General features: G+C 52.9%; 1 protein-coding gene across 2 annotated transcripts; it reads right to left on the reverse strand.

Moving 5' to 3' along the window:
• Window positions 1-3,875: 3,875 nt before the first annotated feature.
• On the reverse strand, window positions 3,876-14,681 carry TJAP1 (tight junction associated protein 1 (peripheral)). Of its 2 annotated transcripts, XM_009583478.1 has the most exons (10): window positions 14,580-14,681; window positions 11,563-11,591; window positions 10,264-10,425; window positions 9,546-9,612; window positions 9,052-9,081; window positions 7,718-7,825; window positions 6,902-6,985; window positions 4,616-5,192; window positions 4,307-4,546; window positions 3,876-4,174 (listed from the first exon to the last, which is right to left on the reverse strand). In XM_009583478.1, exons 1-10 carry the CDS (start codon window positions 14,679-14,681, stop codon window positions 3,876-3,878), a joined length of 1,698 nt encoding a protein of 565 aa, XP_009581773.1. The 2 variants fall into 2 exon arrangements, with proteins under 2 accessions (XP_009581773.1, XP_009581774.1); XM_009583479.1 differs by lacking the exon at window positions 9,052-9,081.
• Window positions 14,682-14,759: the final 78 nt, after the last annotated feature.

The following is a 14,759-nucleotide window of genomic DNA, read 5'->3' on the forward strand; positions in this document are numbered from 1 at the left end:
CAGCTGCTACTCGAGGCAACACAGAATAAAATAATTAATTATGGGGACAAAGAGACAAGAAACTCTTCCTGTGTCACGCTTTGCATGCACCTAGGTCAGAAGGGCACAGGCAGCATAACTTGGGAGATGGAGGAACTTTCATCACAGCCCCCTGACCTCTGCAGTGCTATTCAACATGAAAAGGAAACGCTTCCAAATATCCATATTGGCATCCTACAGGAACTCCCTCGCTCTCATGTTTGGAGGGCTTCCTATCTGGGGTACATCCAATCAACCCAATCCTCCTTCCCCACACAAAATAAAACCACAAAATACTGGTACTAGAATTGTAAAACTCTTATGAACTCCAGGGAGGGGGTATGTTACGTGCTCCCACATAACTCAGTTTCTGAAATGGAGAACTGATACTCTCACATGACTTTCAGAGCTGGGGCTTCAAGAAAACCAACAAATATTGAAAGAATTAGCTGTACCTCATCCTACTCTAGATCAGCACGTGGAGGTCCTTGCCAAGACACAGATCAGACAGAAGGACAGCCAGCAAAATACTTGAAATGGGGTAGGCAGAATTTTATGAGTAACACTGAGGCCGCTTACAGCACAACAAGCTTCATTGCAGAGGTTTTGACAAGCCTAGCCTTTACAGCCTTTAAGTAATGTGAAAATTGCCCACATTGTTTTTTAATGTTTCTCAGAGTTGCCTGGTTAAATAATCTCTTTTTTTAAGCTGCTGTCAGCTTCTGAGTCAAAAGTGACACAAGTTCTGCTGTGAACAATGGATTCTGGTCTGCAGGCTCAGTCTGATCTTTGAGCTGACAGTCTACATTCAGACCCAGAGAGCAGTTTCCAGTGCTTGGATACAATTACAGAAGTAAAACACCGCTCATCCCACACATCACTCCTTGCCTAGGACTGCACCTCCTCTCCAACACAGATGACTTGATTTGCACAAGCACCTTGAACCAGGCTGCTGCTAAAGTGGGTACTCAGGATGACCAGTCTCCTGGGAAGCTTACAGGATCGCCCTCCCTGGGAGAGGTAATGGGTGGCACACGCAGTTCAGCAAACTTGGGACATCGTACCAGAGAGGCTCTGCTCCCTCACATGCTCAGGATCAGTCCGGTCCAGGTCTTACCCAACAGAGAACACTATAGCCATTGCCACCTACTTTTAAAATAGTTTATTTCTGGTCTTAAAATATACATCAGTTTGAAAATTTCAGAAAAAAACACATTAGTTACAGATTAACAGTCTGGAGTTGGGATACTGAAAGTGGGGTCAGCTCAAGGCCCCAGAGCCAATACTGCTGGAGGTGAGCAGGAGGGCAGAGGGCAGGCACTGTGCCCGCCGGGAGAGGGTTCTGCTCCTCTTGAGGCCACCACTCCCCCTCCACCTCTGCCAGCAGCCTAATGCTAAGAAGCAGAAGTGTCTGGTGACGCATCGGGCACCCCTTTGCCACCCCTCCGTTTCTCCACTGTTTTGGTTTTAAGTCTACCTTGACCAAAAGCAGAGGGAGGCTGGCTCTGCCCAGCACCATCAGCACCAGCTGCTTCAGCAAGAGTGGGTTTTGTTCTCTGACCAGCATGCTAGGATTCGGGGGAGACGGGGCTGAGCCCTGAGGGGTAATGCCTCCCCCACTGCCCAAGTGGCTGTGCTGTCCCACAGGCACGCCACCAGCAGCCTCAGAGCCAAAGGAGCTCACTCAGTGAGCATCCAACACCACGTGATGTCCGTGAGGCAGGAGGCGGCAGCCGCTGCAGGTGCAAGCCCTCAGCAACACTGCAGAAGAACAGAAGAAATGCAGCAGTGGAGTAGCTGATGAGAGCAAACGCAAGGACCCCACCACCATGTTCAGGACAGGGGAGATGAACACCCTGCAGGCTCAGAGGAGGCTCCCACTCTCAGCACCAGCCTGTTTGCACAGGTATAAAGTGAAATACTGTAGTGAAATACTGAGTCCCACCTCCCCGCCAGAGAGTGGTATCCAGCTCCACAACTGTTCAAGGTGGGAAACAAGGCGAGCATGTAGGCAGCAGCTCTAGCCAGGATACACAAACCAACCTACACAGCTGCCAGAGAGGCCTGCAGCTCCCTTTCACAGACCCTGGAGCCTCCAGGCTCAAGCTGAAGCCCTGGCTGGCCCTTTGCAGAGACAGGGGTTTGGGGAGGGGAGCAGGGCCCCCAGGCAGCTCTTGGCTGCACATCTTGCTATAAGCATATGAACAAGAGCTCCCTCCTGGACAGAGAGCTGTTCTCCTACAGCCCGGTGAAGAGCCCTCATTGAGTAGGGTGGGAGGACAACACAAACCCAACTCAAAAACCAGACAGCAGGCTGAGGAGAGCCAGCAGGGCTTGAGGGGGGCATGGTGCAGGGAACCAGGCTATTCTCTGCCTCACACCCCCGAGGGAGTCAAGAAACACCAGACATACAAGGGCACAGGACAAAATTAAAACAGGACGCCTGGGCGTCAAAAAAATATCTACATCTACAGACCTCTCCCCTTCCCTCCCCCCCAACAAGACACCGAGCACACAAGACTGAGAAGAAAAGTCACACGGTATCACGCTACACTAGGAAAAACAAGCAGAGAAGGCCTACCCAGAAGGGGAGGTCCCGGAGAGGCGCCAGAGCCAGCCTGGAGCCCCCCGGAGAAGCGGGCGTGCGAGGAGACCCTGGCAAAGGGCTGCTGCCGAGCAGTGAGGTAGTGTGTCTACAGGGAGCAGCTCCTCAGCACGCTGCCCTCGCATCCCTGCCGGCCCTGCACGGAGCCCTGCCTAGAAAAGCCCAGTAGTGTCCGTCGCACCTTGCTCGCCCAGGGCAAGACCTTTTTCTCGAATCTGGAGGGGTTTCTGCAGGCTGGAGGCCAGGATCAGAGGCAAGCGCAGCTCTGAGAGCTGAGCCTCTTCAACACACCCTCAATGCAGGCATCGGACCGGCTGCCAACAGCTGTGTCTGTTTTTGCAGGGCGGGGAGAAAGAAAAAACAATACACCCCAAAACCAAAGGCTTGGAAAGAAGAAAGAAGCCCACCCAAGAGCAAAGCATCAGCACCGTTCAAACAAAACAACAGCACAGAGAGCGGGGGAAGAGGTGTGACGGAGGAGACACACAAACACAAACCCCAGCGCCTAGCAGGCAGTGCCTCCCCAAACCACCTCAGCAGACAGCACCCATGCCCCATGCCACAGCACCGGCATCCGTGCGTTGCCTCAGCGGGGGCCAGGTGCTGAGCCCAACGCAGGAGCCAAGTGATGGGGACCTGCAGAGGCAGATTCTGGAGAACCACCCAGAGGGCAGCCGGGGAAAACAAAACCCAGCAGAAAAAATGAGACACCAGCAATCCCAGCACATCCCCAGGGGCCCATAGCCATCCGCTGGGAGAGTCCTCGTGCCCCATTCATGGCCCCTGTGGGCTCCCAGGAATCAGACACCACCATGCAGGCACTCTTCCCTGTTGGCACAAGTTAAAAGAGAGCAAAGCAGCTGCGGGCAACCAGCATGAGAGCGCCCAGGGCCTCAGGTACCTGAGTGGGAAGGGGGAAGGAAGATGCGAGCATAAAGAGGCACAGGCACCAGGACGAGGGGTACCAAGAACGAGCTCTGGTACAGGCACCAGTGTGAGGCTGTGAAGAGAGCTGTGAGTGTGCTGGGGCAGTGGGTGCGCTTCTGCACACTGTGTGTGCTAGTACTGTGGGTCTGAGGTGCCAGGGAAGGGGGACCCCAGCTCTTCCAGGTAGCAAAAGAAGATAATAAATATAAAATTTCAGAGCAGAGCCCCCCCAGGAGGAGGGTACTAAGGGAGGTTTCTCCCTCAGAAGGTGGACAGATGGAGGCATCCCACAGCTCTGCAGCGTGTGGCTGCTTCTTGCCCTGCCTCAGCTGAGAAGGTTGCCCTGCTCCTGGGCTTGCGTCAGACTGTCCTTGCGATGTAAGTGGTGGACCCCCATCCTCTTGGGGCTGCGGTGCGGCCGACCGAAGGGAGGCTTGACCCTGCCTTCTCCACTTTCCTCTTGGGCACCTCCTTGGTTGCTCTCCTTGCTTCCCTGGAGCAACATTTCTCTCTCCTCAGCTGGGCTCTCAGGCAAGCCAAGATCCACATAGTCCTTGTGCTTCTCTGGTGAGGGGCTTCCAGGCTCAGCAGTGCCTCCACTGGTTTCTTGCAACAGCTTCTGGGCTTCATCCTGGGAGAAATCTGTACCATAGTCTGAGGAGAAATGGCTCCTGCGGGCTCTGGACTCGGTGCTGTCTGTGTCCATGCTTGAGTCCCGGCTCACGGTCCAGCTGCAGCTCTGCGCAGACTCCTCACCATCCGAGTAAGCTGAGGCTGCCCTACCCAGCTCCTGCATGGAGCGGCTGAACCTCTTCTGGAGCTCAGGGGCCGTGTCACGGCTGAAGGCCGTGCGGTTCATCAGCACCCGCTCTGAGGTGGGGGGTGCCTTGTCCACAAACATACGCTGCCAGTTGGCCAGCAGGTCCTCCTCAGAGCTGGCGGAGCTGGCAAAGGCGCTCGGGATTTGGGGAGGGCTGCTGAATGGGCTACTCTGGGAAGAGCCGTGAGCCCTGGCTGCTTTGGGGGACTGCTGACAGGAACAGCTAGAGGCCGAACGGCGCCTTTCTGAAGCAGGGCTGTTGGGGACTGTCCGGTGCCTGTCGCAGCTCTCATCTTCGCTCTGTACCAGGCTGAGGGAGATGGCCTGGCGTGTAGCATAGGTACAGTTGGGCAGGGGGCTGTTCTTTGGGATCCTTACCTTGTCCTCAGAGAACTCAATCACTTTGCGCCCAGGGTACATAGGATGGGGAGGTGAGGGTGTAGGGTATGGGCTTAGCTTCTCAAAGGCAGGCACCTCCTCTGGCACGCTTTCCACACTGCTCTGCGGCTTGCAGCCACCATTCTGCTGTTTCCCCACATCTCCTCCCTCCTTCCCCATCTGCCCTGCACTGTTGCAGGCATCAGGAGGGGCTCCACTCATGTCCACATGCACAAAGACATCCTCAGCCATGGGACAGCTGCCGCTGCTAGACTTGGCTGAATTCAGAACCAGAGATTCTGGTTTCTCCAAGACTCTGGCAATGACTGACGTGGGCACAACATCAGATGGAGCCAAGGTGTGGGTTGCCTCTTGACCAGGGCCTGCAGACTCCTGAGTGCTGTGCAAATGCTTATTGACCATGTCCTGCAGCTCATAGGGAAGCTAGGGAGAAGGAAAAGGACATTAGAAGGGGGCTGCCACGCAAGTAATTTAGTTGCAAATAATCTGCCTTTTCCAAACGACCTTCATGTGTACTTTGTACCCCTTATCTTGACCCTAACATTCACCTACCTTGCCTTGAGAAAGGTATCTCTTTCTAAAGCAAGCCTGCCCCATGAGGGACTAACAACGCGCTCTAGCTGTCACACCAGTCATGTTTCTAGGCCATGATTCACAGGCCCCATTTTGCAAAGAAAACAAGAAAAGATGGTACACAGGCTCAGTCCCCCATGCCTGTGAGCACAGAGTCAAGGCCCAGCCAGCACATGATAGGAAGGGGTCTATTGATCTGTGGAAAATCAGCCGGTGGTTGCACTGAAGTGACTCAACAGCCTCCAGTGCTGGGATCTGCGGTGCTCCCCGAATATAGTAATTGCAGCCACGCTGCCTTGGCAGCCTGCCCGCAGGCTAGAATCGATGCCTTCCCTTGTTCCCACCAACTCCACCACCTCATCCCACTTCCTCACTCTCTCCATTTCAGAGAGGCAAACATGGGGTTTATTACCAAAGCTGCAGGACTGGGATCTCAACAGAGGGTAAGCACTGCTCCTTGTCCTACAGATGGGCACTACTGCTCACCCCATCACCCTGCCAAGCTGCCCCTCACCTTGGTCACCACACCCATGCTGAGCATGAAGTGGAGAGCAGAGCTCCACAAGCCAGTCAGTAGCACAGCAAGGTCCCATCACAGCCAGAGGAAAGCTGCGTCCAAAGCCGGGGAGGCAGGGCACACAGCATGGCAACAGCTGGCTGAGAGGCAGACTGTCTGCACAGCTGCTCAGCACCAACCCCCCTCCAGTGGCAGCCACGTGGGACACGGCGCTCTGGGGGGCAGAATTCAAAGCTCCAGGGAGGGGAGACAGCTGGGAGAGAGGTCAAGGTTACCCCAGCAGTAACTGATACACTGACCTCAAAGAGTGCTAATTTGAGACACAATGGGGGAGGGGGAGGGTGACATATTGGTGACCTGCTAAGTTAAAAAAGACAAGCACATGGTTTTGCTGAGAGGAACATAAGAAGGGATGGAGACTAGGGGTACGGCAAAGAGAGAGCTGGGGTAAGGGCCTGAATTATACTTCCAACCAAAGAAGTGATGCTACTAATATGAAAGGCCTAAACCCTGTCTTTGCCCAACCTGAGGGCAGGATGAGCTGAACAGACCCCACAAGGGGGAATATGAGTTGGTACCATCTTATCCCATTCAGGAGGCCTAAAAGACACCCTGAATGCTGCCTCCCACATTTCTCTTCAGAGCAAGTAGTGAAGCAGGGCCAGACTACTGCTGCTTGACTCCTTATCAGGCAGCGTGGCCCTTCCATGTCGCCAGGTGAGGAAGGGAAGAGGACAGAGTAAGAGCGACGTCTGTCCTCCTGCCAGCTCCCATCAGGCACCCAGCAGGCTATCAAATTCAAGGTTATTGTGCTTTTTATAACGGCTCCTGGCTGAGCTGTGAAATGGAGCTGGTGTGAAAGAGGAGCTGGCAGAGGCTCTGTGCTGCCTTCTCAGTGGGAGTGGGAACAGGAGCTCCCCCACACCTCTATCTGAGGCTGAAGGATGAAAGGCCAACAGCCCTGCAGAGAAAGCTGGAGAAAGCAAGATGCAGGCAGAGACCATTAGCCCTTCTTCCCCACCTCAACAGGACTGCTACTCACATCAGCAAACTTGTGGTTCCTGAAGTGGGACTTGTTACACTTGAGCAGCTGTACTGCAAGGTTACAGTCCTGTCGATAGCGTTCCTGCAAGAAAGGGCACAGGTGTGCAACAGTGTCAGACTGGCCTGATCTCTTACCCACAAAGGTGCCACCTGACCAGATGCTGCTTCAACAGAAGCAGGAGGCGGCACCTAATGAACTGCTCATGAGGGCACCTGCCATTCCCTCCTCTCCACACCCCTATGTATTTTCTTATAACTCAGCCAAGGTGTCCCTTTCAACTCCAGCCCTTGCTCCAGACATATACTCCGTCAGTGTATCACCCCCTTCTCCCTCTGGGGATTTTAATAACCTCCAGAAGTCCCACCAGATTTGCTATCCCATCCCAGAGCTCTCAGCCATGCCTGAAGACACTGCCTGATGTCAGGCATCTTGCAGACAGACAGACAGACTGGAGGGAGCTGAAAGCAGTTAATAGAAACAAGCACCAGATCCAGGAACTTCTATATTAATGGTGTAGAAAAGGCATTAGTTGCCTCCCAGCTCCAGAGTAAATGACCCACCCCCGTTGGTACAGCCTGGATTCAGGTCAAACCCTAAGCTCAAAAGAGCAAATATATCAAACTTGAAGATCAGTTCTTCCTTGCTCAACCCCTCAGACCCTTTTCTGTTTGTCTATCCCCACTGTTGTGTGCTGTTCCAACACTTTCATACACACTGAAGTCATTCATATGTTCCTTTATACTAATGACTTTGAACAAGAGGAAAAGCCCACACCTCACACACTTCCACAGCCATTTGCAGACTGACACTTACATTGAGTTCCTCCAGCTTATTGATGGTGGTTTTGGCATCAAGCAATTTATTAGTGAGCTCTACAATCTCCCAGTCCAGCGTCTTGCGGTCCATCTCTGCCTTTTTAATCTGGGATGCAAGAACACCAGGTGTAAATCTCCCCAGCACAGAAGAACAGAGGCTTTACCACCCACCTCAGCCCAAGCATAGCACAATGACATGTTCAGCTGGGATACAAACATTTCCAGACAGACAAACAAGGGGGATAGCCTGGCTCTTCACCAAGGGAGGGACTCCAAAGCCTAATGGAGCCAGCCACTCTGCTAGAGACAACAGGCTGAGTTTGAACCTCCTTAACGCAGTATCTCTTCTTGCAGCATGACCATGTTTCTTCTCTGCCCTGGTTCACATGCTGCCTGGTGGAAAGCTAATGTGTCGAGCAGTCAATCCCACCCTGCCACCAGCAGCAAAGACCTCTGAGCTTGTGATACCTAGTCCTCTTCTCTAGGGCAACAGAACGAGAATACTGCCCATAAAGATCCAGCAGTCAATGCTGAATGGACAAAAGGTTTGTTTGGCAGAGAGAGGGCACCATCTTGAAAGAGCTCAAGCCTTATTCTAGTAAGAAAAAGAACCTGTGCAGATTCATATGGAGCTTAGTTAATGCCTTTGCTAAAGCAGGCAATCTTGCCTCTTCACACTCCCTAACAGTTCAGGTACAGGGCTGATAGAGACCCAGATGTTACAGCAGAGAGGGGCAACAGCTCAGAACAACCAAGCCATCCTCTTCTCAAGAAGTTCCTCCAACACTTCCCCAAGCTGCTCTGAGGCTGTGACCACCAGGGCCCAGCTGTGCATCAGGGGTACAGCACAGCAACACACAAAGGGGTAGGGGAGGGCAATGCTTCTCACATATGCAGTCTCTTCAGCACAATGAATATTAACCCAAGAAATTCAAGTGCTAGAACCAAAAAAATCTCATCCTGGGCTACATGGAGGCAATCAGCATCTCAGCTGTTTGACCTGCTTGCTCACAGCCCAGAAGGGGAACGAAAGGGAGCAAACATGGCTCACAGCCACCCACATCTTGTCTTGTGCAGTGCCACAGCTTATGGGCACCACTTCCCAGCACGCCATGCTCCAGCTGGCTCAGAGTCAAACACTCTTAAGATGGAGCACAGCAAGCTAGGACCTGCTGCATCTGCGGGCAGCTGCTGGATACCAGGTGAGCCCTTGGTTGGACGAGGGCTGGGGCCCCTCCATCTGGGATGGTATATGTGGGACTGACAATGAAACCAACAGGCTGAGACACGTAAAGAGGAAAAAGAAAAAACACACAAACGAAAAGACGCAACTGCAAAAATCCAGCTTTGGCTGAGAGAGGCCTGAGAGGTGAGTGCACCCAGCGTGTGCCAGCAGCAGCATGGGGAGGAGAAAGAGAGAGAGAGGGGGAGGGAGAGAAAAGAAACAGCCATGAGTGTTATGAATGCACACAACAGACATACATGCACATTGGCTCTGCTCTGACTGTCCCCGTCCTCCCAGGATGACCACCCCAAGACTGGCTGACACATCCCTGGCATTTTGAGAGGGACTGAAGCAACATGACGGAATACCATGCAATTATGTTGTGGGGAACCAAAGCTCACGTGCATGACCAAGTAGGGGCTCAGTAAGTCAAGAAACCAGTTCATGACAGCCGCAATGGGGAGTAGATGGTCATGGCCAGAATCTCACCCCTCCCCCACTGCCACATCTGCTGGGTGAAGCCAGGACCCCTTCCTCCATCTGTTCCTAACACACAGGTGTCTTCCACCTCCTCTCTGTAGTGTCTTAATAGGGCACTTACCAAGGCATGCAGCTTCTCCTCCAGGTCTTGGTTGGTTCTCTGGGAAGCAGTGTAGCTGTTCTGCAACCTACAGAAACAAGATATACATAGGAATAGATATCAGGCACCTACTCAAGTCCCATTCATAGCTGCCAAGCAAACCACCAACTCCACAACTCCAGAAAGACTGGTATTCACAGTACTAAGACAACCAGGCGTATTAACTATGCCTCACCTCTGCCACATAATGGCCTTCAGACCCAAGTTACTGGAGGCACGATGAGGTTGGCTGGGTGAAAGGATCTTGCAGGGGAGGGTGTGAATGACTTTGGAGGACTCCTCTGAGCTATGTCATGTCTAAGCATGTGACCAGTGACTGCCATTGATTTTTAACTGAGGAACTTTTCAGGTAAAGTGGTGATGTCTTTTATTGCAGCCATCAGTGGCTCCTTTTGCACACGTGGGGTAACCATCCAAGCTGGATCCTGTCTTACACCCAACAGATGAAGAATTCCCTGTTGCTGTCAGCCCCTCGCGCTGGCAGCGTTCCTACACTGTACCCTGGAGGAAGTAATGGCTGCAGAGCCTTTAACTCCTCTACAGCCTGGGGGTGCACCCTTCTGAAGATGCAGCAAGCCTTTGATTTACACAACAGGGCACAGCCTGCTCACGCCAGCTGAGGCAGTCCTTGGTGGGAGGGATCTCTCTAACTCTACCCCTCTCATTTTCTTTTTCATACCTACGGAATTTGTCCTTGAATTTCTCCAGCTCCTCACGGTTCTGGCCCAGCTCCATCTCCAGGTAGTCCTGACCTGACTCCAGCTCCCTCTCCATCGCCTCCATTTTGTTAGTCACATATGTCAGCCGTCGGCGCAGCTCCTCATTCTCATGTTGCAGTAGCCTGAGGCACACAGGAACGAGGTACCACTGAGTGCACAAGGGGTACTACTCCACACCAGCACCTCCACTCCACTGCCCTGCTCTAGGGCCCAGACCCCACACAGGGGCCCCAGGACGTCAGGAACTGAACTGGCAGGAGACTCCAGCACATGCAGCAAGAGGTGCATCTCTGGCAGGAGAGGGACACTCAAACTCTCTTGGAGCAGGGGCAAAAAAAGCACATGCCAGCTGGCCAGCCACGGCTCCCAGCTCCTTCTCATGTTACAGTGCTTGGATAAAGCCCACTAGCCAGATGAGCTGCACAGCTCCAGTGTCCCTCACTGGTGAATGAAACCTACTCAATAATTTATCCCAGTCCAGGTTAGAAGAGTTGAAGGCAAAAAGAGTAAAATCATCTTCGCCTCCCCTGAAACTATTCAAAAGCCCTCACACCTTTAATATATGGTGGAAACAGAACTCCATACAGCCTTAAGCCCAGAAGCAGAGGTGGTGGGGTGCATTTACAGATGTGATCACAGCTGCCAGTCAACCCCATTCCAACACAAACGACCCCATTCCTCCCCAGCCAGGACATGCCTGGTGGTCAGAAGGATTTCCTGTTGGTTTTCATTCCTTTGTGCTCAGTTGCTCAGAGAAACCCAGAAGCACGGCTTCTCTCTGGCAGGGCAAGCTTTCTCCTCACTATGGCCTGGAGCTCAGTGCTAGCAGCTGTCTGTGCCCCACACCACCACCACCACAGAGCTCAGCTCTCACCCTCAGTCAGCAGCAGGCCTCTGCAAACTGCTTCTGGTGGCTTACACCAAAACAGTGGCAACAAGAAGGGTTAAAAAAGGCACTCCTCTCTCCACCTGTATTAAAGACTTCATCTCCTACTTTCTTTCACACCCACCAACTCCTCTGCCTGCACCTGCACTGGGGGTCTATGTTCCCTACCCCTCCAGGGCAAGAGACATGCAAGGCAGAGGCTGGCAAAGCACAGACTAAAGCTCTGCCCACATGGCCCCAAGAAGATTGAAGATCTGAGAGGAGCCCGCAGGGCCAGTCAGCTTCGCTGTGCAGGTGGCACAGGCAGGATGTGAGGAATCAGCACCCACACAGTTGCAGTATGACAGGAATAAAGGGGGAGCAGGACACTTACTTCATTCTTTCTGCATCCGTCAAGGGTTCCTGCACAGGGAAGAAAACAGCTGTGAGATTCTTTCAAAGGAGGAGTTGGTCTCTCACACTGTCCTAACGGGCAGAGTCTTGGTTGCTAGACCCCACCTGTGTGTTCTGGTTCAGGGTAGAAGAGCTAGACTAGAAACCACCACACAAGTTTGGTAACTTTACCCTCCCACGGTGCAATCTCAGTATCTCTTGTAACATCATCACCTTAGCTGGCGTTTCAGCTTCCTCCACATCCACAGTTAGTGGGTTGCAGGAATCTCACAAGCCAGCATACACCGAGGATTAAATTGTCACCACAGCAATCACAACACCCTTGAAGCCCCACAAAAAGAATGAGAGAGAATCATTTGGGAGCTGAAAAATGTGTCTACCATTTACACCACCCAGATTGTGCTGTGAAAAGGATTTCTTTCTGCAGACCTGAAACCAGCCACTGTAACTATTCTGGGATAGCAGAAGAAACACCAAAGGTCAGAAAAGCCTGTGAAAGAAATTAATGTTCTGGGCAAGATCCCCAGAGATGGCTGGAGCAGGGACCTGCAGAACAAGGAGACACAGCGCAGCAACAAGAGCGCACAGCTCAGCTATTCTCATTTCCTTTGCACTCTGTGTTAACCCGTGAGATGGCTGCTGCCTGCCAGCACAGCTGGGAGAGATTTAATTAGCACTAGAAGCAACCGTATTTTCTGTGAAAGCCCAAGACTGTGACCATTCTCACGAAGTCAAAGCTGCCCATGGATTATTTTTGGTGCTCGGTACCAACAGCACTGCACAAACCATTGTCCATTAAGTGCCACAGCCAGTTCTGGGCTGAGAGGCCATGTCACAGACAGTTGTGGATGAGGTTGTTGAGCTGCTAGCAATATTACAGAAGGCAAACCACCTCAGTCCTGGCCCTAATACATCATGGGGCTGCTTCCTTCATCAATTCACACTTTAAAAGAATGGTCCTTACCACCTGCATACATCCTCCTGTCCCTAAAGGCAAAGCATCAATCAATCCATTCTTTTCTTACATTCTGACCCCACATGGCAATCAGTTAATTCATGAAGAATTATCTAGCAACTGCCTCCCCTATCCCCATAAATACACACAGAGCAGATGCTAGCAACCAGGCAAAGGGGATAATGTGATTCCTATTAAAATAAGGCGATGGCCCCAAAGCAGGCTGGAGAAAAGAGAAGGCTTACAAAGACCTGAAACAGCCATCATACAAAGATCCAGTACCTCAAGACAGCCAGGCAGAGGGCACACGCAAAGCGCTGGGAACATCCCAACACCTCCTGTCAAAAGAGCCGCCTGCCTTCTGCGCACGCCTGCTGCCCCACAGCCTCGAGGGCCTCCAACCTGCAAACACCTGGGAGGTCTGCAGTGGGGAGAACAGCACCAGCTCCTGCCTTCCTAACTCCTGGGGCCAAAGGGAAGCTGGTTCCTCCCAGGAAGATATACCCAATCTGGAGTACAGCCATGAGTAGCAACCCACAAAAGAGCAGCTTCTGATGATCAAGCACCCACAACATGAGGTCTGGGAGCCTGCTCTCACTCTCCCCACTGGCACTGCAGACTAGATGAGATCCAGGTGGGGGCTTTGGCCTTTGTGAGACCCCTGCCTGCGAGCCGGTGGCCCTGGCACCTACCTTGTTTAATGCCAGGCTGAAGGAAGGGGAGGATCTAGGTGGGGTAGGCCCCTCCTCCCGACTCCAGCGTGTTGGAGTGGAGAAGGATCCTTTCTCAGGGTAGTTCGGCTCCATTGCACGCTTCTGCCCAAGTTTAGCACAGAGATGCTGTGGCTGTAATAGCCGTGAACAGGGACTGCTTTCATCCCTTCTGCCCTCTGCACTGCTTTTCCATGAAGACAGTGAGTGCTGTTGCCCAGAGGATGTCCCTGCCAGCCCCAGGTCTGCCAGCTGCTGCAGCTCATACTGACAAAGATCTACTACCCTTCTCTCCAAGGAAAGGAGTTTTTCCTTACTGTCCTTCCTCCCAAGGACAAATTTCTTTCTTAGTCTGGAAGCTCTCTCAGCCTCCTCAGCACACTTTCTCTGGCACGAAGCCATTCCCAGCCCCTCACATTTCTTTTCTGCTTTTCTTCTGCTTGGGCAGGGGGATCTTTCAGTTGCATGCTTGGTTTTGACCCCTTGCAGGTGACCTTCCCCTTGGCCTTCTGGCACGGAGCTTCTGGGGAAAAGGGGAGAGTTCTGGTCTTGTTCTACTCCCCAGGTCTCTCCCAGTGAGCGCAAACGGATGGGACTCAGCACCCGCTGGGTAATCTCATCCAAGAATTTGGAGAACTGCAGTTTCTCCTCTGTAATCTTCTCCCTGCGCTTGACAGAGTCAGCGGCACTGCTGCTGCTGTGCTCCAGTGAGCACTTCTCTGTATGGCTGAGGCAGAGCTGAGGATCACTGTACTTGCGTGAGCCACGGCCACGGGAAAGTGTCTCTACTGAGCGGGACTTGCGTAAGCTCTCAGGGCATGGGCCTGTCATGTTGGTCTGCTTCAGGATCCCTTTGAGAGGCAGGTGTGTAGAGGAGACCCGAAACTTCCTCGGTGTCAGGACTTCAGGAGGCTCTTTAAACATAAGCGAGCGTTCCAGGCTTCTGCTCTTGAAAGAGCAAGTGGGATGGTGTCTTTCATCCCCAGACACCACAACCGTCTCCATGCTATGGCTCACAAATTTGCTGAGGTGCCCACGACTGCGGTTTGGGCACTGCTTCCCACTTTGCTGCCCCATCTTCCCACCACGTGGAAGTGCTGGTGAGACAGTCTGGCTCTTGATGTTCCACTCTGCTCTGCACCCTGTCACTTCCTTCTCACTGCTGGACTCCAGGGACCACGATGAGGAGAAGTTCAGGTTGCAAACCTCAAACCCCTCTGCCTGCTTGAGCTGGCCTGCCTCGGTGTAACTAAACCCTGTTTCCTGGTGCAATGGTGTTACGCCCTTTGCCACCCGGCAAGCCGTTACCTGACTCTGCTCAGCCAAGATCACTCCATCCTGGTCATCACGAATGATGGGTACCTCATGGCGGATCTCGCGATGCTGCGGGGGTGCCTTGCGGTAAGGCTTCTTTGATGGAGCTGTGCTTGACATCCTCCCACCTGCGTGGCTCTGAAAGCGGCGTACCTACTAACAGCAGAAAGTGCACAGAAGAGAGAGTCACGGGCGCTC

This window comes from Fulmarus glacialis, unplaced genomic scaffold (genome assembly GCF_000690835.1).
Source record: "Fulmarus glacialis isolate BGI_N327 unplaced genomic scaffold, ASM69083v1 scaffold42548, whole genome shotgun sequence".
NCBI lineage: Eukaryota > Metazoa > Chordata > Aves > Procellariiformes > Procellariidae > Fulmarus > Fulmarus glacialis.

Excerpts from the sequence above, each read along its gene's own strand:
- TJAP1 (XM_009583478.1), bottom strand. The coding sequence starts at position 14,681 with ATGTCAAGCACAGCTCCATCAAAGAAGCCTTACCGCAAGGCACCCCCG. Across the intron at positions 9,613-10,263 it reads TTCAAGGACAAATTCCGTAG|GTTGCAGAACAGCTACACTG; the intron begins GTATGAAAAAGA and ends TTGTTTCTGTAG. Across the intron at positions 4,175-4,306 it reads AGCCTCAGCTTACTCGGATG|CCCAGAAGCTGTTGCAAGAA; the intron begins GTGAGGAGTCTG and ends CCCAGGATGAAG.